Source organism: Leptonotus elevatus, chromosome 1 (assembly GCF_054856555.1).
Source record: "Leptonotus elevatus isolate MCC_2025b chromosome 1, RoL_Lele_1.0, whole genome shotgun sequence".
NCBI lineage: Eukaryota > Metazoa > Chordata > Actinopteri > Syngnathiformes > Syngnathidae > Leptonotus > Leptonotus elevatus.
This window is the reverse complement of record NC_141239.1, coordinates 29,330,653-29,354,534: the sequence shown is the minus strand read 5'-3', so window position 1 is coordinate 29,354,534 and position 23,882 is coordinate 29,330,653. Positions and strand designations below refer to the sequence as shown.

Genomic DNA, 23,882 nt, shown 5'->3' with positions numbered 1-23,882 from the left:
CGTTTAACGGCTGTAATGTATATGCCAAATCTGGAGTGGCTCTGTAGCGCAGCCACTGGGAGTTAACGGAAAGCGTAGAAGAGGAATCGGCGAAGAGGACTAACACTTTTTTTTCTAACTTTATTGCAATCTACAGAACAAACATGGCTTTGCATGTATCAAAACAACATGAAAAAGACGAACACAGGAGAAGTGACAATGGCGGGTGAGAATTGGCGCCTACGTCATCAATCTGCGACAATGCTTCATTATCGAGCTGCGACCATTACATCATCACTGGAGGAGTATCCTGCATATGGTGTCCAGAAATCTTTCCACTCTGGAGCCCGGTTTCAAAAGTGATCGGTTTCAAGCTCCGAAACCGTGCCATTGTGTGGACGAACGGCTTAAACGGTAAGAAACTTGTGAGGATACATTGAAACTGGCTTTCATGTGGAAGGGGCCTGAAACTAAGGTAAAATAAACTCAAACAAAACACAAAACATGGAAATGAAACTAAACAAGACCCAACCAAAACCATGACAGATATTAGCTGGGATAGGCTCCAGCATGCCCGCGACCCTTCTGAGGAATAAGCGGTTCGAAAAATGGATGGATGGATGGAATTGTTTTTGTAAAGAGTGTTACAAACTTGCCTGTTTGGAATTCTCGTTTGACTATTTAGATTAAGTCTTATTTTGGAAGCGAATGCCTAACAGGAAGTTGAAAGAAAAGGCTTTCCGGGATTGCACTCCGAGCCCCGCCTCCATCTGTCTGTGACATCTTGAACAAAAACGGCGGATGAAAAAGGCCGAGACAAAGATGAAGCGAATGTTTTGAAGAGAGCTTTTAAAAAATCCGTCCGTGAGCTTTCCTCTGAACTGGAGGTTGTGGACCGGAAGTGGAGCTTCCTGGGCGAACAGCAGCCACACCCGGCAGAGCAGCTAAGCTAACGTTAGCTTCCAAGCTAGCCAGGCAAAGCTAACGTTTAGTGAGAGTTGGAACTTTCCACTGGCCACGCTGGAAAATATTTCAGTTATTTATTCTTATTTTTTGAGGAGTTATTGTGCTTGTGAGCTGGGAGGAGATGAGCGAACGTCGTGTGGATGTCCCGCCGCTGTCGCTATGAGGACGCAAGCCCGTTAGCTCCACTGCTAAGCGCTAATTTTTTGTTCCACAGCGGAACTGCAGTAAGCCGCGGTGAGTAAAAAGCTAAAATAAATAAATAAAACTTAAAAAAAAAGAATTAAGAAAAGCAAACTGGTTGCAAACGGGCTGTGGTGACAGCAGGGGCGTTTAAGCGCTCTCTTGTCACGCGTCTCCGCTCATCGGTAGCACGTATTCCGGCTGACCCACTTTTGGACAAAGTGCACAAAGCGGAATGCTAAATAGGACAAAGCGGCTCCGTCTGCCAGGGAACAATCGCCCATTTGTACTCGACTACCTTCCAGTCGAGGCTGGCTTAATATTTCTTGTTTTAACACAAGCTAACTTGCGGGTTAGCTTCTGCTGACGTCATAGCTCATCTCAAGTGAGTGTGGCGTCAGTTGAAGTCAAGTGGTTGCCAATTTGGGGTTCCAATCTGAGTTCTAGACTTCCTCTGTGGCGTTGTAGTCGGTTTTTCTGTCACATTCCAAAAGCATGTTAGCTTCAGTGAAGAGTCAAAACCAACAAATTGGACAGAGGTCTGAATGTGCATTTGTCCCCACGTGTCCTGACATTGGCTGGCGACCTGTCCATTGTTTGTCTATATGTGTCATGGCATCAGATGGCAAGTTGGCAACCATTCAATTGTTTGACTAAATGTTCCTTGACATTGACTGGAGTTCAGTCCATTGTGTCTATATTATGTACCTTTATATTGACTGGTGAGGTGACCAGTCCATCGTTTGGCTACATGTGTCCTGAGTCCTGACACTAACTGGTGACCAGTCTGTTGTTTGTCTATGTGTGACCTTACATAAGACCTCAGCAAAGTAAGGCATATGGGCCTCAACTGGCCCGCCTGCAGCAACCAACACGTCAAAGTAAAATGTAAAATATGAGGTGCTTTTATTTCGAAAGTTGTGCTTTTTTTTTTTTTTTCTGCACACGTGTGGGCGTTAATACAAGCAAAGTAGCGAGCAAGAGTTGTGACTTTGGTCTTAAGTGGATCATAATTTTTGCACAAAAAAGTGTAAGTCACGGGATTTTACAGTATGTGTCATTGGTTTAATAGAAGTTGTATGTATCAAAAGTCCTATCAATTACTTGGTATCAGTGAGTACTCAAGAGTTGAGTACTCATACTGGTATTGGTGTGAAAAAAAAGATCCAATCTGGATCCAATACTTTGGTGGCGATCCGATACGTTCCTAAAGGGACGATCAAAACTCTTGAATGTGTCTGGTGAATGACGAGAGCACGGCGTGGGGGAGTGTGACTCTCCCGATCACATGTTGTTTCTTTAGGAATGTTACGAATACGATGCTTACCTCGCGTTTCACATTGCTCGGCAGAGAGCCAGCCGCTGTTCTACGTCACTAGTACGCACTGAATGCATTACGACGTAAATGACAATGGCGGTGTACGTCCAAATAAAGTTTCTACAAAATTTATTAAACTGGAAATTATTTTTGAAAAATGAATCTCTCATAGTTATGTACGTAACAACCAAATAAATAATATAGAGCAAACTTACTGTTGGGGTTCCTTAAAAAAAAAAAAAAAAAAAAGGGATCGTCCTGCCAGGATAGCCCATTTTTCACTCAAAAACTCATTATTATTTTTTTATTAGGAAAATGATATTAGCATGCATTTTCAATTTGATCCACCTGTTTTGGAAAATCAGTAAATAATATAAGTAAAAGCTGCCTATGCCCAATTAAACCAAACATCAAAAGATTCACTTCTCCACTTCTGATTTAAAAGAAAATAAGGATAAGTGCTGCTCACATGTTGTTTCTTTCTGTAATAAATCCCCAAGATAAGAATGTATGCAATCAATGTGTTCCAAGAGGCTTCTCTTAAACTGAATTGTTTGCAGGTCCTTATATATTGCATGTCATTAATTGCAACGTTTTCTTGCTTCCTCATCTTCCGAACCATGGATTCATTGATGTGGAATTATCTCGCGGCTGCTCTATTCCCATGTACAACCGCGTAACTGATAGATTGCAGTTTAAATTGTGCCTTGTAAGCATGTCTCAACTTTAAACTGATGCCATTTACGGAGTTCTGCAAGCAGTTCTAGTCGTCTCCGCGGATAGCGCCCGGTCGCTACACATCGCCAAATGGGTGGGGTCCAAACGGGGTAAACAAAATGAACTACAGGAGACAGGAGGTCACACTGCAGTCTGGTGTTTCATTTGATCTCTTTTTATTCACTTTCTCGTTCCATCTCCACATTCGAATACATACAGCGACAGCTCTCTTCTACCGCCGCCGCCGGCTTATTTATTTATTTATTTTTTAAATTATTCTCTGCCCTAACTTGTGTTCGCTACGCTAAAGCCTTAAACAAGTACTCAAGGCAGGAAAAAACCCTTGAGGATTTTTTGTATTCGAGGTACTCGATTTACTTGAGTACTCGTTTCAGCCCTACTTTGGTTGCTACTGGCCTTGGCTCCTTGTAATGCAGCTGGCGCTCCTGGGAAAGGAAAATAAGAGACCTTGAGGGTATTTGGAGAGATCTCAAAATCGAACATCTTGACCACCAGGTCTATTTTTAGCCAGAGCGAGCCACGGCTAGCAGCTCACATATATATTATGATCGCATTATGGTAAAAACATTTTAACCATCTTACAATGACACTTACCTTAATCAAAATGGTCATTACACACTTTGGTAGACTTTGTCAATTGGAAAATCCTTTTCGATTTATCTTTGCAATTCCGGACACTTAGTCTGTTCTCATTCGACACCCCATGGACCCGTGAACGGCACACGATGTGGGGCAAATGAGTCATGACGCCATGTGAATACTATCTAGAAGCTTCGTTTCACATCTTTGTTCGCACTATTTTTGCACATTGTGAACTGTGAAGCGGTTTGTGAAAATCCGGAATGAATGAACAAGTAACTTGTACTAAGCAACACGAGCGCTTCTCAGCATTTGCTTGCATTGTCTCGCTGGCCGCAATTGTTTGCCACAAAATTTTGTGACCCACCAAATGGCTGCCGGGTCGATAGGTGGGACTCTGTGACGTCATGCGAATACTATGTACAAGGTATCGAAAAGCACAAATACGCACAAAGGATCGATACTTCAGATCACCATAAAAAGTATTGTGATATATTGCCAAAGGATATTTTGTCCCAGCCCTAATAACAATGCACATATCTAACGTGGCAATTTATTGAAACAAGACAATATGTGCTCTCTATCTATCTATCTATCTATTTATCTATCTATCTATATAGACTAAGTTGAGGTTAGCATGTTGGGTTTCTCATGTGGTCCCTGCCTTACATTGTCTGATGACCAGTTCTTTGTTGGTATGATGTATAAATGTGCCCCCTGAGTCCCTGACACTTACTGGTGACCAGTCCATTGTGTGTCTGTGCCCTGCTACTGACTGGCGACCAGTCCGATAGTTTTATATGTGCTCTGGATCATGACTGAGGACCAGTCCATTATGTCTACTTGAGCCCTGACACCGATGGCAACCAGTGCTTGAGTTTTCTACACGTGCCCTGGATTTTTACAGGCAACCAGTCTATTTGTGCTATCAATGGCTCCAGTTTCACTCAATGGCTGACTGCTCCACATAGACCAAAAACACATTTTTTGGATATGCACTTATGTAATCTTCTGGTAAATCCTTGCCTGACTGGCAAACAGCAAGTGTCACTCAAGCCGCACGCAAGATTGATCTCTTTTTGTCTGGCTTGTGGCTGTTTTTGCGTCTTCTGAACAGCACGCAGCTGCTGCGTCAGCTCCATTATACAACCGTGTGGCGGAGTCACGTGACGACGTTTGTTAGGCATCGCTGACTAAGCGCGTGTCATAAAAGTCTTTGTGGCGAAAAAAGACACCTTTGACTTCCTGCTTTTTGTCAACATGCTTTTCTTGTAGTTTGTGCTCTGGTTTGTGGCCACTTGCTTCCCTACTTGCGTCAGGATGTTCCATCGGCTTCCTTCCTTCTTTCTCGTTGAAGGCCACTCAAATGTATAAATGGAAATTGGTTGACCGCATTTTGACAGAATTCGCGCTCGCATGGAGGGGGTGGGGGCATGCGCGAGTGAGCCCATAGGCTTTTTCTTTTTTTGTGCGCTCACTGAATCACTCTCGCCTGCCTGCTGATGTTTCCAGTCATAAGCGTGGCAACATGCTTGAACGACATCCAAATGCTCTGCACAGTCTCCTCACATTCTACTTAACAGCCGTGATAATGACGACGACAACGATCCTATTTGCCTAGGAAATAATCTGTTCTAGGGTCAAACTGGCCTCATCAGGAATTATTTATTCATTGTACAGACAATAGTAGGGCTGGGAAATTGACTAAAGTGAACGACTATTATATAGAGCCAAATTTGATTATTTTTTGGGCCAATGCTAATATGCCACCAAACAATTTGGAAATCACTGATATAGGTCATAGTATTGTGGATAAGTAGGGATGGATGAGAACTGATACCAGGTATCGGTATCAGCCCCCTTCAGGGTATTGGGTACTCGTGAAGGCCACCAATACCGACAGCTATCAATACATAAAGCTACTGAACGCAGAAAATTTAGTTTTGAATCACCACTGCCACCTGTTGACGAAAAATTAAACTGCACACACCCTTCTTCACGAACACAATGCGCACATGACATCACATCCGCAGACAGTGGGCGGGAAATTCTGAAAACTATTGGCCAGAGGCTTACAGGAGTACCCATTGTGAACAGCCAATGTGTTAATCTACTAATTAGAAGATGTTTCAGTCATACATGGTCAAATAAAAAGGTTATTGTTGGGCAAATTGTTACAAAGAGCAACTTAAATTCAACCATTGACATTTATTGACAATATGTTTTATGTGACCTCACTAGTGTTAACATGACATTCTGATTAATATTACATTTGTGGAGTATGAGTTATGAAGCAAAATCCATCCATTTTTATCCATCTCAAGGAACGGCCATTTTGCCACTTGCTGTCAACTGAAGATGACATCACTGTTGCTCAGGCAATGACCAGTCACAGTTTACCTGTTTTCTGAAGCTGCGCTGTGATTGGTTCTTACCTGACACCTGAGCAACATTGACGTCATCTTCAGTCGACAGCAAGTGGCCGCCCCCTAAAATTGATAAAAACGGCTGCATTTTGCTGCTTAAGTTATATTCCACTAACGCAACATTAACCAGAATACCATATTTAGACTAGTTGGGGCTGCATAGAACATATTATTGTCAATTAAAAATAGGGTTGACACCCCCTTTAAGGCAAAAACAAATTACAATTGTGGGTTTTTATTACAGGTAAGAGTCAAGTCCAAATTTAGAGTTGTGCGCCTCCCAGTGTAGTACCACGTTGTGAGACAACATTCCAGACAGTCACTGAGCTCTACTGAAAGAGATGCCGCATAATTAAGAGCAGGAAGAAGAGGCAGAGGTCCCCAACTAAGTTCAATATTAGTAGTTATTTCTACAGTGCAGAGAGAATATATACCTGGGAGGGTTGTTGTATGTCTGTGTGTGTTGAAATAGCAATTGTTTGATGGTTTACAATTGCCATGACATCAATGCTAAGTCCCGTTAACCTATCTATGGAGTTTCTCACTATGTTAGCATTAAGCTACTAGACTTTGATTATTTTGTGGTTTGGGGGAACATTTAGGTGTTTAAAATACGATAATTTATTCTATTTGTCTTTCGTGTCAGTTTTAAACTAAACTTCAGCTGGGAGTGATAAACCGCTTTGAGCAAGCACACGTTTCCTTTTATTTGGCCAATTGTGCGAGCCAGAGAGTGAGGACAAACCAAAAAGTGTTTTTAAATACGGTAATTGACGTGTGATTTAATACATTTAAATTGCGTTTTAATACATTTTAATGTGTTTCTCGCGTATGAGAGGTTAGAAAATTGTTTGTCACCTCTCTGTATTGGGGGGGGGGGGGGTTCACCAGGTTGGTGTGGCTGTGTGGAACTGTGGATCGTGTCCCCCATGATAAACAAGGCTCCACTGTAGTCAGACTCTTTAGTTTAGTTGTGTTTCCATTACTAGCAGCTGCCATTTTGTTGCTCCCACGCTACTCTTCATGCCTTCCTCCACCACCACCTTTCACGTCCCAGCTATGTGGGAGAGCATCCTGAGACTGAGAGCGCACTTTTGGACACCAAAGATGCTTGTCAGCAAGATGATGATGATGATGATGATGCAACATCTGTAAGCCGGTTCCTCATGATGTCGCTCATGCTCCCCGCCAGGCCCTGGCCATGCCCTCGAGCGCACGGGCGGGCAATCTGAAGGACCCGGATGTGGCCGACCTCTTCTGCAAGGATGACCCGGAGAAGCTTTTCGCCGACCTCAGGGAGATCGGCCACGGCAGCTTTGGAGCCGTTTACTTTGTGAGTTGCCCTCTCAACACCTCAAACGTCAAACTACCACATTGTCTCTAGGGTTGAGTATGTTTTTTTAGTATCCAAAGCAGTGTTGATACCCATGCCTGAACCGATCCCTAAAAAATAAAATAAATAAAAAATAAGACACAGTCAGACACGTGAATTCTCTGCTTTTCATTGGTAAGAAAATTACCGCTTTGCGGTATAATGTCATAATACTGTTTAGTTAAAGCAACACTTAAAATTTTCATTGATTATGGCGGCGCCATTTGGACAAAAGCGATAGTGTTTTGCCTGAAGGAAGACCACCTTTCCCATAAGGGCCAACGTCTAACGTTACTTATGTTAAGAAGACATGCAAAAGGTTTAGATCAACAGTCCTTGGAGCGGTACATATTGAAATGTTGTTTGATTCATGGAATCGATTGGATTACAAACATTTGCCGGTGTCTGGACTCCATGGTGACATTCACGTCTGCTTTGAGGTAGGATGGCGCTATCCCAAAACATGGATATTCCTGCGTCTTCTGTACTTTTGTCTTTTATTGGTTGCTATGTGCATTTATATAAATCATTTGTGAAGAATCTCGGGTTATTTTGAGACCAAGTTAGCTAGTTCCCTGACCACGCTAGCTACACGCACTAGCATGTTACAACAACAACAACAATTGTTGACTCATCACTTATTTTCGTACACTTTGACTACAATTTCAACTTTTGGGCTGGTGGGAAAGAAAAATAGAGACCTTAAAAGAACATACCACTAATAACTAATTTTCCAGTATTGGATTAGTTATCTCTGGCATCTTACGCCCTGAATTTTCTTTTAAACCGATTAAGTATCAAAATAAGAACATTATCCTGGTCACCTGACTGTGATGACGTATCCCGTGCGTAAACGACAGTTGCCTTCGTTCACTTGAATGGGAGTTTGCTGACGTAATGGGCAAGAAAAAGGCCATCTTCTATCCCAAACGCTGCGCCAATTGTGATCAGAGTCAAACCCTCAGCATGTCAGGTTTCGTGTCATTTTGTGTGGGGGTGGGGGGTGTCCTCTACTAGTGTGGGCTTAAAGCGTGCTGAGCACGCAGCATGTTGTAACAGACAACTTGCAGACGCTTCCTAACTTCTCCTTGCAACGGGCCGGCTGAATACGTCCTCCTTATCGAGCCACAGTTTCAACTTCACTTTTGGCTGGACACAAATCTTTGGCGAGTCCTCCGTGGCTGTACTGCTTTTGAAGAAGTGCTTCTTTGCTATAGAGCGTAATTCCACCTTTGATGTCTGCCGTGGGACGCAATAATTCCTCGTGAATGTCTTTGTTGTCATTAGCGGCCATTTCATATATGCGTGTTTAACACACGCGACATGTCACGATGATCACGTGACTATCCAAAATAGCCGATACTGTACTTGATGCAAGAATATTCATAAAAAGTGCTATAAAATCATAATTCAACATAAATCGACAATTTTTTCAGGGAAGAGTTGAAATTAACCATTTCCCAGAATAGCTGGTTATTTTTTCATAAGTCTTGTATTCCTTTAAGGAGTAGGGTATTTGGAGAAATCTCCAAATCAAAACTTTTGACCACTCAATCCAGAGCAAGTCACGTATTTCACAATCATACTACGGTAAGATGCATCTTAACAATCTTACAATAATACTTAATCAAAATGGTCAGAACATGCTTTGTCGGTTGGAGAACTTTTTGATTTATCCTTGCATTATTCTCATTGTTAATGACATTTCTTGCACCCGTGAACGGCACACAATGTGGGTCACATGACGTCATGTGAATACTATCTATAAGAATGGTATAGCACGGCGGTATGCAGTTTCAATGAACCAACTTACCTTTCAGGCCCGAGACGTGCGCAACAATGAGGTGGTGGCCATCAAGAAGATGTCATATAGCGGCAAGCAGACAAACGAGGTGACCGAACACGACTGTGGTAACGGGTACTACAAAACAAAGGCTCGCTTCACCAACTTGTTGTGTTGTGTTGATGTGCAGAAGTGGCAGGACATCATCAAAGAAGTCAAGTTTCTACAGAAACTTCGCCATCCAAACACCATTGAGTATCAAGGGTGTTACCTGAAGGAGCACACAGCATGGGTATGACATCATTACTTATTTTGATCTCTAAAGGGTTTTTTTTTCCTATTGTTCTGGCGTACTTTAATGCAGGACAAACAACTTCTTTCGTATCAGGAGAAATAAAGGAAAATCCCCAAACAAACCTTATTTTGAATAATGCCGGTACCCGTTCTAATTTCGACGGGTAGGACTGGTAGGTAGAGTAGAAGACTGGAGCTCGAATAGAGAATGCAGTAGAATCTGCAAACTTCCTTTTAGCTCTTAGCACCACCGAAAGAACGCCATGTTTTGAGTGTAGATTTCGGGAACGAAACATACGGTAACCCTAAGTCGACAAGATAGGAAGTTTCTAAGCCATCTAAGATTTTATGAGTAAGTAACCTGCACAATGTTAACAAGATTTGTTTTACAAACCACGTCTACTGTGTCTGCAGCTGGTGATGGAGTACTGTCTCGGCTCTGCCTCCGACCTCCTTGAAGGTGAGTCTAGCCCTGAAGGTCGTCCTGTCCCGGTGGCCACCGCTCAAGTTTTGTTCCCTGTTTTCTTTTGGCATCCAACCTGCTTGTTGTTGTTTGCAGTTCACAAAAAGCCTCTGCAGGAGGTGGAGATTGCTGCTATTACCCACGGTGCACTGCAAGGACTGGCATACCTTCACTCTCACAACATGATCCACAGGTGACGCCTTGGCAATATTGATGATTGATTACTGTCCAGGGGAGCGGGGGAGTAATTCACATATGTCAAAATTTCCAAGTCACTGCAGAAAACACATATCACTGCGTTGATCCAAAACCTCAAAAGTCACAATTTGGCAAATTTAATATTTTTCAAAAATCTATACTTTTTGGTCAGTCCACACGTGTGGTGTGTGTGTCATTTTTACGAATTATTGACCAATCTAAAGTGTTGAATATAGCTTCCGCTCTTTTACAATGCAATATTAATGGTTGAACAAACATGCAATTTTTGCGGTCTCCTGAAAGTGATGATTTTGGAGGTACAAGGTTTTGGCCCGACGCCAGCGTTATATTGGCACACTCACTAACTGTACTTGTGTTGTTTACCTATACTAACTCATTCCCAATTACATTGTTTTGTAATGGTCCCTAAACAGTCTCTGTCCTGTCTACTACGTGATTGTCTTTTCAATTAAACGAATAATCAATATGAAGTTTGGTTGACGTTTAAGCAGCTATCAGCGAGCTAAATGGTGAAATTCAAGTCCCTTACCCATCTATCATAAATTGAGATAGATAAATAATTTGAGGATACCCTTGGGCCCTACATGTACAAACAGTATGGAAGGATTAAGCCAATTTATGTGACTGCAGTGCCACACATGTGTTGCTGCCCACAGGGATGTGAAAGCAGGCAACATCCTGTTGACGGAGCCCGGTCAAGTCAAACTGGGCGACTTTGGCTCCGCCTCCATCGTGGCCCCGGCCAATTCTTTTGTGGGGACGCCCTACTGGTGAGTCTTTCCTTTTTGACAGCCATTCTGGTCATCTTCAACACTTTATTATTATTTTTTTAACACAAACATGGTGCTGCCTCGGTGCAGGATGGCTCCAGAGGTGATCCTGGCCATGGACGAGGGGCAGTATGATGGCAAAGTGGACGTCTGGTCACTGGGCATCACCTGCATCGAGCTGGGTACGAGATGCACTTACAGCTTGGCTAAAAAGATGCTTATCACAGTTTATACAAGCAAACTTGTTAATGCTTCTGTATTGATGTCTGTTTTTGTTTGTGTTACAAAGGATGTTCTCAAACAGGTCATTAAAATATGGAATCAAACTGATGCATGCCCTATTTAAAAAAAAAAAAGAAATTTGTTTGACACACATAAATTAATATGCTTAGAGTAGTTGTTCAGGTTTTTTTTGTTTCAATTTCAGAAGAGGACATTTCCCTACAGTCATTTTTAAAACAATAGCTTTCATAGGTATCCTCTGGTTTCTTCATGATTAATGACTGCGTGGGCCTAAAAATATTTGAAATTGTGTTGTCACAGCGGAGAGGAAGCCCCCCCTGTTCAACATGAATGCCATGAGTGCCTTATACCACATTGCTCAAAATGAGAGCCCCATCTTGCAGTCCAATCACTGGTGAGACCTACCTTTTTGCTTCTCCTCACATCCTCCACCACGCTAATGAACGGATCCCTCAACTCTCTCTTTCTGCCAGGTCCGATTCATTCCGCAACTTTGTGGACTCATGTTTGCAGAAGATTCCCCAGGACCGTCCCACCTCGAATGTGCTGCTCAATGTGAGAATAATAATCACACCAGAGTAATTTCAAAATTGGCAAAGCAACAGTGTGTTAAAAAAAAATCATTAATCCCACTTGACCATTTGCTAACCACGCCCCCAAACACCCACAGCTCCGACATGCGGCTCGAAGCTCCTTTGACCTTCATTGTAAAATCAATCCACAAAACTTTTGTGAGTTTCAATAAAACTAGACCAAACAAAGTTCCAACAAGGTACCAACAAACCTCCAACAAGCAAAATAGTGACGCGATGTGCCCATAAATTGTGCAAATCATACGTGAGGAATCCACAAAGTGGAGCGATGTCTTCAATGGGTTACACAGTGTGGTCGGCCTCACCCCCAGCTAAATGTCTCCAAAACGAGCATTTCCTACGTTTGCTCCAAGGTAAGACTATAATGGGCTAGGCTAAAGCTAACTAGCAATCGAGCGAGCTAAAACCTGCAGCTTCTATTGTCAAAATCACTTTAACTCCAGAGGCAAGATTATCCACAAAATTGGACATCAAAGTTATACTTAAGACTATTTAATATTGTATACTATCAGGATATCATTATTATTGGCCATTCACCACCTAATTTGGCAAGCACGTCCGCATTTTCAGCGAGTTGTTTATGATGCGACGCCTCGTAAAAATACACGGTTTATCTTGATCATTATTATTAGCTGGGTAACTTGACGTCCTATTAGGTCTCATACTGGGAGCTCTGTGATATTTCATCGATTTATACAAGGTCAGCATAGCATCGTAACAGGCACTTTGAAATGATTGTTTTCATCTTTCACGTAGCATTTTGTGTTACCTCAGAGTAAACAACCGTTCTGTTACAGAGGAAAAAACGCGTAATAATTTTACAGGGACATTTATTTAAAAATGGGAATTTTTTTGCTGGATCATAATTTCCACACAGAGAGGTGCCGTTGACCTAGATTTATCTTAAAACCTGTTTGATTTAGCATTAATAGTTGTGAAGTCCGCTCTTCTACATATTTGAATATTGTGACTATATCCTTCCACTGCATACTGTAGACCCCTTTGCCTCGATCAGGACGATAGCGCTTGTATTGCAAAAACACTCACTGAATTCTCTGGCACGTTCATTTCCATTGTAAACATCCAAAAGGAAGATGGACCTGGAAGCGTCAAATAAGCGGGGTGGGGTTTTAACGAATGGTCCATTACAGATTCAAAACAGTGAAAACCATTTAAGTAAAATATGATAGGATTTATGTTTGCAAATTAATTGTTATAAATAATTATAATTAATATTTACCACAGCACATTCAAAGTACACAGTACACACCACAGGTCTAAGGGTTGCCCCAACAATTAGATTATATCCTAGTAAAGTAATCCCCAGCTTTTTGTAGGGTTATATTCCAAACTAACGTGACACTCAAATAACAGATGCTGCCCCTGTGCTTGTTTTTTAAAATTATTATATGGTTTAACCCAAAATTACTCTTGTACGCACTTCGCTGGCATCGGGTCAAAGCCTCCTATGTCTAAATATGGCCAGTTTAATTTTTTACCACAAATCTATACTATTGGTCAACAACATACATGTGGTGTGTGTTATTTTTACAGATTATTGGCCAATCTAAAGTGTTGGTGGGGTACAACATCATTTGCATTAGTTGCACTGCAACGCATCTGTCCTTGTTTTACGCAAGATTGAACTTCTTCTCGCTGTGCGTCTAGCATCGCTTCCTGTGTCGCGAGCGTCCCTTAACGGTGGTCATGGACCTGATCGCCCGCACCAAAGACGCTGTGCGCGAGCTGGACAACCTGCAGTACCGCAAGATGAAGAAGATCCTTTTCCAGGAGACGCAGCTGAACGGCCCCGTGTCGGAGGGAGGCGAGGACGAGGAGGTGAGCTGAAGAAGCGCACACAGCGGGGCTGTACACAGGGCTTCTAAGATATGGATGGCAGGTTGCAAATGGCATATAATAAAAATAACATTTCACATTGCCCACAGGACTATTTGAATAAAAAAAAAATGTGCGTGTGTGTGTTGGGTGGCGTTGCTTATCATGAAAAGTGTGATTGTCGAAAAACGGTTAATGCATTGGTTGTGTGTGTTGTATGTGTCCTTGTGGGTCAGGAGGTGGAGCAGTACCTGTTGCGCACTGGCACTGTCAACAGTATGGAGAGCTCGCAGTCGGTGCCCAGCATGTCTATCTCGGCCAGCTCCCAGAGCAGCTCCGTCAACAGCCTAGCCGACGCCTCTGATGACAGCAGTGGCGAGATGGCCATGATGCAGGAGGGAGAGCACACGGTCACCTCCAACAGCTCCATCATACACCGACCTACCGTAAGCACGCAGCAATCCCCATATGTGTTGGACTCTTTACGTCTGCCTGTAGGGTCTGAAATTGTAATAGATGAAAATATCTGATCGAACATACAAAAAAAATCTTCTTCCTTTTTTTTATTTTTTATTTTTATTTTTTTACAAAACTTTGTTTTACTGTTCCCATGGGTTTTAACCACATTGAAACTCATTTAAGAGTCACACACTCTTTAACAAAGAGTGCTGCTGTCTTGGCCGACCAAAAAACTACATTTTATATTAAAATTATATTTTGCCTTGATTTGGGATAGCTCATGCTGCTTGGTATTTGCAGTGCATGAGTCATGCTGGTAGTATGAAATCTTTCCTGTCGTTTTGTTCAGGCTCAGGACAACATCTACGATGACCCATACCAGCCGGAGCTGGAGCAGCCCCAGGCTCCCTCCGCTGGTCGTCGACGAGCTTACTACCGGAATAAAGACCACTTTGCCACCATCAGAACTGCCTCCTTGGTACGTCAGGTTCATGACATCATCCTCCTCCTGCAAGCAAACAACACTACAGTCAACCCCCGTTTATTATGGGGGATACTTTCCAGGCCTGTCCTCAATAAGGGAAACTTTGCAATATAGAGACTACTATTGATAATAAATATATATACAGGTGCTCGTCAAAAAATTAGAATATCCTCAAAGTTGAATAATTTCCCTAACTCTATTCAAAAAGTTAAACGTCCATAGATTATAGATTCAGGACCCAATCACTCAAGTGATTTTAAGTATTTTTTTATTTTTTATTTTTTACATTATTTGAGCTTCCAGCTCACAAAACCCACTAAAACAGGATGTCAAAAAATTTGAATAATGTGAAGAAATCACCATGCATACTTTCCAGTGTTTTGCATGGGAAAAAAAGATGGATGGGTTTTGCAGTAATTTTAAACCTTTATACAACTGATACTTTAACACACACACAGCGCAGCAACACCTACAAACTTTGCATACAACAATACGCCAAAATGTTAAACTAAAACTATAATTTTGTCTAGCCAATGTCTTCTAACCTAATAATAGCGTAATATGAAACACCTTAGACAGACTAACAGTAGTTAGAGTAGTTCTAAACCTTCCAAAATCTGCTACTTTCACAGATCAGCAACAGATACAAACAGACCATACAACAATACTCACAGAAATAGATTCTACTGACTGTGCGGGAATAAAGACCTATTATTTTAGTCACGCTGCATCTCTTCCAGTAGAACTCAGCGCTGCCTTGTATGCTGTGCAACTCTAACCGCAAGATTACATCGCATGCGTGTGCGTTGTGGAGCCACTCCGCTCCGGCGGCGGAGCCAATTCGTTTTTATTCTATCATCTTGTTCAAATTACAGCAGCTGTGTACGCGCTGTGGATCGATTGCGGACCAGCTCCGTCGTGCCGGAGCTCGGCGGACAGATAGACCTATTTTCTATTTTTGCCGGACGACGCATCCGTCTGCATCCGTCAAATGGCAAAGTAGCACAGAACACATCGAGCGGGACAGGAAAACAGACGCAGTTTCAAAATAAAAATTCCGGTTACTTTTCAGAATAATACGCTCGCCAGATCCTATTTCGCAATCATGTCAGCAAAACATCATAATGGGCGGAGCCAGGCTTGGAGTCAACAGGCCAAGTGCTTATTCACGGTTTAAACACCAGTGAACATGAACGAGGAGAGATTTATAAAGGCGGTGGAAAGCCACAAAATTATGTGTGACACGGCACATCCTTTTAATAAGACCTAAAAAAGAATGCTGCATGAAGCTTCAGCAGAAGCTATGAGAGTGGATGCCACTGAGTTATTAATAACTTCAGTAAAAACTTTTACAATGCAAGTTGTGCCACATTATTGCGCGCAATCACCTGAGACACGGTGGGAAATTGTTGCTGACGGAGCCACCGGACCACACCTGTGCACAGACGGTTAGTTTTGTCCATCAAATTGACGTGTCCGGAGCACGCAGCCAAGATGGAGCGGAGCGGATCCGCAATGCACACTCATGCGGTGTAATCCCAAGGTGAATTGGAACTTTCCTGTATTCTGTAAAAACCCATAAACGATCACTTGCAAATCTTCTGAAAAGTAGGAGCTGGGAAATTGCACCAAAAAAGGGGAACACTGTACTTGTGCTCATGCCCACGCTGTGTCCTCGTCCCGTCCCATCTGCAGGTGACGCGGCAGATCCAGGAACATGAGCAGGGCTCGGCGCTGAGGGAGCAGATGTCGGGCTACAAGCGCATGCGGCGGCAGCACCAGAAACAGCTGATGGGCCTGGAGAACAAGCTGAAGGCCGAGATGGACGAGCATCAGCTCAAGCTTGACAAGGAGCTGGAGAACCAGAGGAACAGCTTCTCTTCAGAGGCCGACAAGCTTGTCAAGAAGCACCAGGCCATCCTGGAAAAGGAGGTGAGAGGCAGGGCTTCAAAATAAAATGGCTCCAACTTTAATCCATTTTGGTCCCCCCTTCGCTTAAACGTTTAGCCACCAAACCTCACATTGGTGTTTTTCCCTGCAGACCAAAGCTGCTCTGGCAGAAGAGAAGAAGTTCCAGCAGCACATTCTGGGCCAGCAGAAAAAAGAATTGACCAGTTTACTAGATTTGCAGAAGCGTCAGTATCGCCAACGCAAGGACCAGCTGAAAGAGGCATGAAAAATCAGCCAGCTCACCAGACCACCGCATGGGTTTCACCTCTGACGTTGCCCCTTGAAACTCCAACAGGAGCTGAACGAGAACCAGTCGACACCCAAGCGGGAGAAGCAGGAGTGGCTGATCCGGCAGAAGGAGTGTCTGCAGCAGATGCAGGCGGAGGAGGAGGCCAGTCTGCTCCGGAGGCAGAGGCAGTACTACGAGTTGCAGTGTCGGCAGTACAAGAGGAAAATGCTGCTTGCTCGACACAACCTGGAGCAGGATCTTCTCAGAGAGGTACGACCCTATGATGTTGATGATTTATATAATGGCCACATGATAGTGGTGCTGTCTAAAATTGAATTAAGTCTGGTCAGTACCCACTGAAAGCCCAGTTACCAAACGTCCAAAAGTCACAGCCTGCCACCACCTTCTCCGTTTGTTTGATCCACTTGATCCTTGTCCCCACCAGGACCTGAACAAGAAGCAGACCCAGAAAGATCTGGATTGCGCCATGCTTCTGCGCCACCACGAGTCCACTCAGGAGCTGGAGTTCAGGCAGCTGGGCTCAGTGCAACGGACTCGCGCCGAGCTGATCCGAACACAGCACCAGACGGAGCTGACCAACCAGATGGAGTACAACAAGCGACGGGAGCAAGAACTGCGTCAGAAACACACCATGGAGGTGCGGCAGCAGCCCAAAAGCCTCAAGGTGAGTCCAACCTTGAGTTGGGAGTTGCTTCGCTGGGGATAAGTCACATATGTGCAAGGTATATGTAACGCTCAAGTCTTATCCTTTAAGTTTCAAGCAAGTCCCATGTGACTGTGGCAAAAATCAACTGGAGTTCCTTAAACATTTTTTAGCAAGTTGAGTTAAGTCAATACTTAACTCACTGGTTAAGCAAGTCAGAAGTCAAGTCATACAATTTTGCTCAGTCGCATCTTGTATTTATTCACACATTAGCCACTTGGGATTCAGTAGCTGTTAATTTGCTAATTATATGCTGGAGCCTCGCCTTACAATAAGCTGTCATGTTTAACCGCCATCTTTCTGCTACGGTGCCCAAAGGACAACTTTGCAAAAGTAGTTAGCCCTGCTTGCAGCTGGTGTCGGACCCAATGGGTCGATCGCCAATTACCTTCCACAAGGGCCTGCAGGTGGTCGTCGCTGAGTACTGTGATTTGGGCTCCGGTCGCTTGTTTGTCCCCTTCTGCTTTGATCTCACAAGTTTTTTTTTTAAATGTTTTTTTTACTAGCTTCCCCTGTTAGCCTCTCCAGCCTATCGCTCCGATTAACTGCCGCTAGCCACTCTTGTCAGCTGCTCTGGCTGTGAGAATCAGTGGTACTTTAATTTTTAAATGTGACTCGCTCGGTCTTTCAGTGTCGCTCACCGGGTTTAACACCAGCTGCCTAGTCGCTTGCTGAGATACTTGTTCGCTCGTGCAAAATAAGAATTGGTAGTAGGCTTGCGAAGTGTGGTCGCTCTGAGCCACCATAGTGACTTTCGACTGCATTCTGTGACATCTAGTGGTCATTTATTACACAGTCACTTTAAAAAAAGAAAAGTCAAACGAAATTAAAACTATATTGAAAAATCCATAACTATTGTAACCTCTCCAAATCAAAGATTTGTGGAGTGGTTTCGTAAGTTTTAGCCAAGCAATCACTAAAATGACCGACTTAAGTCTGACTTGAGTTAAGTCGTGACTAGAGTCTTGACCCTGTGACTGTTTCGTGTTGCAGTCCAAAGAGCTGCAGATCAAGCGTCAGTTCCAGGAGACCTGCAAGATCCAGACACGTCAGTACAAAGCCTTACGCAACCACCTCCTGGAGAGCACGCCCAAGTCGGATCACAAGGCCGTGCTCAAGCGCGTCAAGGAGGAGCAGACGCGCAAGCTGGCCATCCTGGCCGAGCAATATGACCACTCCATCAACGACATGCTGTCCACACAGGCTGTGAGTAAGGCAAGGAACCCCCCCGCGCACCTTCCACAACGCCGCACGTTGACCACCGCACACCTGAACTCTGACGACAAGAACCCCTTCCCCCCTTTTTTTTGTCCCTCTGCAGCTTCGATTGGATGAGACCCAGGAGGCAGAGTACCAGGTGCTCCGCATGCAACTGCAACAGGAATTGGAGTTGCTCAACGCCTACCAGAGCAAGATCAAGATGCACACCGACACGCAGCACGACCGTGAAATCAAGGAGCTGGAGCAGAGGGTGTCCATACGCCGCGCACTGCTAGAGCAACGGGTACCACCAACACGTCCATCTTTAGATCCTTTATCTCAAGGATGTCAAAATCATTTTCGGCACGGGCCACAAGCTTTTTTCACCTATTTGTAATTCTCTGCCTGCAAATTCACATTCAGGTTTTTTTGTTTTGTGCTCTCTGAAAAACCTTATGTTGCCAAATCCTTATCTTGTGGGGATACATTCCAGACCCACTAGTGGTATAGGGAAAGGGAAAAAAAATATTTTCGCCTTCAACATGCTTTATAAACATGTACATGTATTAAAACAGACTTAAATTTATTAAAAGATACATTTGATGTCTCTCACTGTCACGAAATTACATCACTTGGAGGAAATGAAGACTCGCTTGCGGGTTCTCCAAATAACTTGCAAGGTCTGCTTGCTTCAAGCTGTTTGTCACTTGCAGTTAAAGTTTACTGGAAAATTGACACACAAAACAGAAGAGAACGTTGTATGTTTAAACACAAAATGTTTGACCGAACCATGGTCTCAGGTCAGCAAGCATAATGCTAAGAATGTAAAACGTCAGACGAGCTAACAAAATTATATAATTAGAAACCACTTTGACCGACACGGAGCAGAAACGCATGCAGAGTGTACAGTAATACTCACAGGAATATATTTCGCTCTCCTTTGTTATAATGACACTATTACTGTCACTTGTTAGGGGATTTTCTCTGCGTCATCTTGCTCGTAATGCTGCATATCTTACGATTGAGTGTTCAGTACTGGCATGTTGTGGTAAACAACTTGAAATTCAGGCTTGCGCGTTAGTATATATTTTAAAAAAATTGTACGAACACTGAAGTGTTTATCTGGAGTATTCCAAATTTGTCCACCCCTAACAATCACGTCTTGTGGCTTTCAGATCGAGGAGGAGATGCTCTCCCTGCAGAACGAGCGCTCCGAGCGTATCCGGACGCTTCTGGAACGCCAGGCTCACGAGATCGAGGCCTTCGACTCGGAGAGCATGCGTCTGGGCTTCAGCAACATGGCGCTGAGCGGCATCCCAGCCGAGGCCTACAACCAAGGCTACCCGGCCCCCAGTCCCTCCCCGGGCTCAGGGGGCTGGCCCTCGCGTCCCGTCCCCCGCTCCGGCAGCCATTGGAGCCACAGCGTGCAGAACTCTGTGGCCACGCCATCCTGGCGCGGTCAGAACCACGGCGGCGGTGGGTTTGTCCGGACCGAAACGGTGGTGTCATCGCATGGCTTCGGCAGGGACGGTGAGCCCTTAAAGGGCGGCAGGGCGTTGTCGTCGTCTTCCACGTCGTCATCGTCATCCTCCTCGCACCACCACCATCACCAGCAGCAGCCGCCGCCGCAGCCTCATTACCTCCCCCAGCACTACCAACACCACCAGAGCACGCCGCACCTCTACCGGGAAGAGAGGGAGCGCTCCAGGGAATGGGTGGGGGGCGGCGGCCACTATTCCCATCATTCCCAGGGGGAGCACCACCACCACTTGTCGTCTCATGCCTCCTCCCAGTCCCTGGCCCTGCTGCCGCCCCCTCCCGTGCCTCCGCCAGTCTCACTCTGCTCCTCGCCTCCGTCCTCGGCCTCCTCATCCTCATCGTCTCAGGGAGGCTACGGTGGCGGCGGTCTCGGGGTGCGCGGCCCCGGCCTGATGGCCCTCAGGAACAGCCCCCAGCCTCTGCGCAGGACGGCCTCAGGGGGACCGGGTGGCGGCGGCAGCGACGGGGGCCTGAGTCGGAGCACGTCGGTTACGTCGCACATTTCCAACGGCTCGCACCTGTCCTACTCATGAAGATTTTGCAGATAGACTGTTGAGTTTTCATTTTGAATTATTTCATGTGTCATTTGCAGTTTCTGTTGCACAAGACAAAGTTTGAGATTTTGCTCTCGGACGTCGCGTGGCGCTTCCTCTCAGCTAGCGGTGCTTTTCAAAACCACTCCCACTCTGTAAATATGCTCTTCTTCCTTTTCGTGTTTGATGCTGTTGAGCAGAGATTGTGTAGATAGCGACGTAAACAACCCACTCCACGTGCCAGTCTTCCCTTCACCGCCACATCGGTGAGCTACGACACGAGTTAGCTTAGCGCTCGCCCACTCGCTCCGCAGTTAGCTTAGCCTAGCTGAACACAGCAGCCATATCTAATTGCTGTGTTTAAAAAATGAAGGAAAAAAACCTGTCTCATTCGCTCCAAATTGTAGTTAGCTTGGTATAGCTTTGTCTGCACCGTCCAGTGTAACTCAGTTGTGATTTTATTTTATTTTTGTTCCCATTTTAAAAAGTTATTTTTATAACTGCAACTTTTAACAATGGGCAGTAAAAATATGCTTGTTTGTTCAATTAGCAGACTACAATGGACATATTACCGTAAAACAGGTAACGTTAACACCTTGGTTTCAGCATGTTACAGACGAGTTTGAACATGCTACAGCACATTACGTTATGACACGTTGCGTTATGACTGTTTTGTTGCGACTTGTTGCATTACAATGCATCTAGTTGCGGTACATAGACATGTTGCGCTGCTGCACGTTTTGTTGAAACGCATACGGTGTCACATCACGCCGACACGTTACTTTGCAACACTTTGCATTACATTAGTTACATTACAGCACGACCAGTTCAGGCATGTTCATCGTTGACAAAAGTTTGGTCAGTTGGTGTGCGGTTACTATGGCAACATGGAGGGTTATTGTCTCGGTTGTTCGTGTACAGTCGTAGATGACATTGCGAAGCCCTTGAGCCCCCCACACCCATGTCGGGTCTCCCCCCAAAAATTGCAGTGTGCGCTTTCCCGATGCGAGTGTCTGTCAAATCTCAATGTGAACATCGTGGGCGCCCCTAAACGCGCCATGTACATAGCTGTACTAACTCCAAAGGCGTCTTAGTAATCATAAGGATCATTTTGTCATGTGACCTACTAGACCAATAGATGCTACTGCTGTCATATTTATGTTGTATGCCTTTTTTTTTTAAAGCTAAGATTGATTTTTTTCTCGAATGTGACTGTCAACGTTAACCACTCGGTGGAGAAGAATAAGCGCAGTGCAATGATACTGTGATAGAACGACGTATTAAGTCAATTTCCCAGCATTCCTTGTTGTCGTGTCAGTATTAGTATGTGGAGCGTTCCCACAATCCTTTGGTGCCATGTCCAACTTAACTTGATTTTGTTTTTGTCGCGTGTGTGTGCGCGTGCGTGTAGAAGTGCAGAAGCATTCAGGCCGCTTCCTCCTGCCATAGCGAAGGAGCGCGACAGCCATCTTTGGTTGTCACGTCTACCTCATTTGCACTGATGGTCAAAGAATGTTTGGCTCTTCTCAAACGCGCCGGTAACCGCGCATTGACTTGACAAAGGAGCGACATTTCACTTTTTGACTTGTTTTTTGGGGTCATTGTTATGTTTTCATTAGGTGAGTTGAAGCTTGAAGAGGCACAAAGAGTATAGGAAACAGGAAGCACACTTTTGTCTTCTTGGGTCCTGTTAAGGGAGACAACGTTGGGGGAAATGAGCCGGAATACGATGCGGTTCTCACGTTTCCCGTAGGTGGATGATGTAAAGATTATTTTTCTAGTTTTCAAGTTGGGAAGAAAGAGTCACATCATTACAAACATGTTTCAGGAAGCTTCCCTTTTCTTCCCAAACATCAGGCTTTGTTTACACATAAAGTGAAAAAAAATATGAAGCATTGTAGGGGAGAAACAGTTGTACAGAAACGAAACAAAATACTTTTGGAAAAATAAACAATCATCAGTACATTGTGTTGTTTTTGTCCTTTTTCTGCCCCCCCCCCCCCAACTCAAAATCAAGTTTGCTTTTTTTAATATGTGCATTTTTTCTTTTTTTAATTTTTATGAAAGTGTATTTCTACCAAAGAAAAGTTTCACGTAAAACATGTGGTACAATATCATGGTTAGAGCATGGTGATTGATACAGTTGAGTTTGACTTTCGCGATGGGCAAAGCAAAATTAAAACAATTCCTTGCAGTTCAGGTCAATGGTAAAGTTCTGTTTATTTTTATTTTTTCACTGTTATACAAGAGCAGCATATTTATTCACTGCTACAATATTAACTTTGTACTCAACTGGAAGAAATTGCATAATTCAGCTTGAATGCGCAAGTTAAATTTACCTTATCAGCTTATAAAATTAAACTTAATACGTTAAAATGTTGTACATTTTATCTACAGTCAAGCCCAAAATTATTCATACAAGCGACAAATTTTTATTGAAAGTTACTTGTCAACCAGCATTTTTTTTTTGCCACAGGTGTCTCCCAGAAGATAGTAGAATGTTATCATATCACTGGGAGAAAAATATTTCTCAGCATTTATTTACATTCGAACAAAAAGTGGCACATCTGAAAAGCCATCTCGGAATGGTCAATTACACCAAATACAACTATTAATGTTCTGATTATATCAATAAAAGTTACAAAAAAAAAGAAATATAACTTTTTAAGGCTTTAACTCTGGAGTTAAAGCTTTAAAGATGTATTTTAAAACAACATTTTTAAACTTAGATAGCAAATAATTTACAGTCAACATTTTTTCTTTCTTTAAAAAAATTAATAAATTCTAGTTAACATCGTTTCTTGTCCGGTTCAAACTGGTGACGACGAAGCTAAAAATAGACCTGTGGAGTTTAAAGGGGATGTGCTGATGTGACGTCACAACAGCCGCCCATCAAGCTCCCATAGTGAAACCGGAAATACGACCATCGAAAAATAAACAAATTGCATTCCTCCCCGAAATGAGTCAGCTAATAAGTCTGATTTCTTATGAGCATCTATTAATTT

General features: G+C 43.7%; 1 protein-coding gene across 2 annotated transcripts; it reads left to right on the top strand.

Annotated features, from left to right (window-relative positions):
- The first annotated feature begins 724 nt into the window (after nucleotides 1–724).
- taok2a (TAO kinase 2a) lies at nucleotides 725–22,840 on the top strand. Of its 2 annotated transcripts, none has more exons than XM_086090127.1 (20): nucleotides 725–1,179; nucleotides 7,379–7,519; nucleotides 9,379–9,450; nucleotides 9,532–9,633; nucleotides 10,050–10,095; nucleotides 10,195–10,291; nucleotides 10,974–11,087; nucleotides 11,178–11,269; nucleotides 11,631–11,724; nucleotides 11,804–11,885; nucleotides 13,592–13,762; nucleotides 13,996–14,205; nucleotides 14,568–14,696; nucleotides 16,398–16,634; nucleotides 16,744–16,872; nucleotides 16,948–17,151; nucleotides 17,327–17,566; nucleotides 18,599–18,811; nucleotides 18,927–19,109; nucleotides 19,981–22,840. In XM_086090127.1, the coding sequence occupies exons 2-20, from the start codon at nucleotides 7,388–7,390 to the stop codon at nucleotides 20,875–20,877; spliced, it is 3,444 nt and encodes a 1,147-aa protein (XP_085946253.1). In that variant the 5' UTR covers nucleotides 725–1,179; nucleotides 7,379–7,387; the 3' UTR covers nucleotides 20,878–22,840. The 2 variants fall into 2 exon arrangements, with proteins under 2 accessions (XP_085946253.1, XP_085946245.1); XM_086090119.1 differs by having other exon boundaries at nucleotides 18,599–18,820.
- Nucleotides 22,841–23,882: the final 1,042 nt, after the last annotated feature.

Coding starts and splice junctions, on each gene's coding strand:
- taok2a (XM_086090119.1), top strand. CDS start 7,388: ATGCCCTCGAGCGCACGGGCGGGCAATCTGAAGGACCCGGATGTGGCC. Junction 9,634..10,049: donor TGAAGGAGCACACAGCATGG/GTATGACATCAT, acceptor CTGTGTCTGCAG/CTGGTGATGGAGTACTGTCT. Junction 17,567..18,598: donor AGCAGCCCAAAAGCCTCAAG/GTGAGTCCAACC, acceptor TTCGTGTTGCAG/TCCAAAGAGCTGCAGATCAA.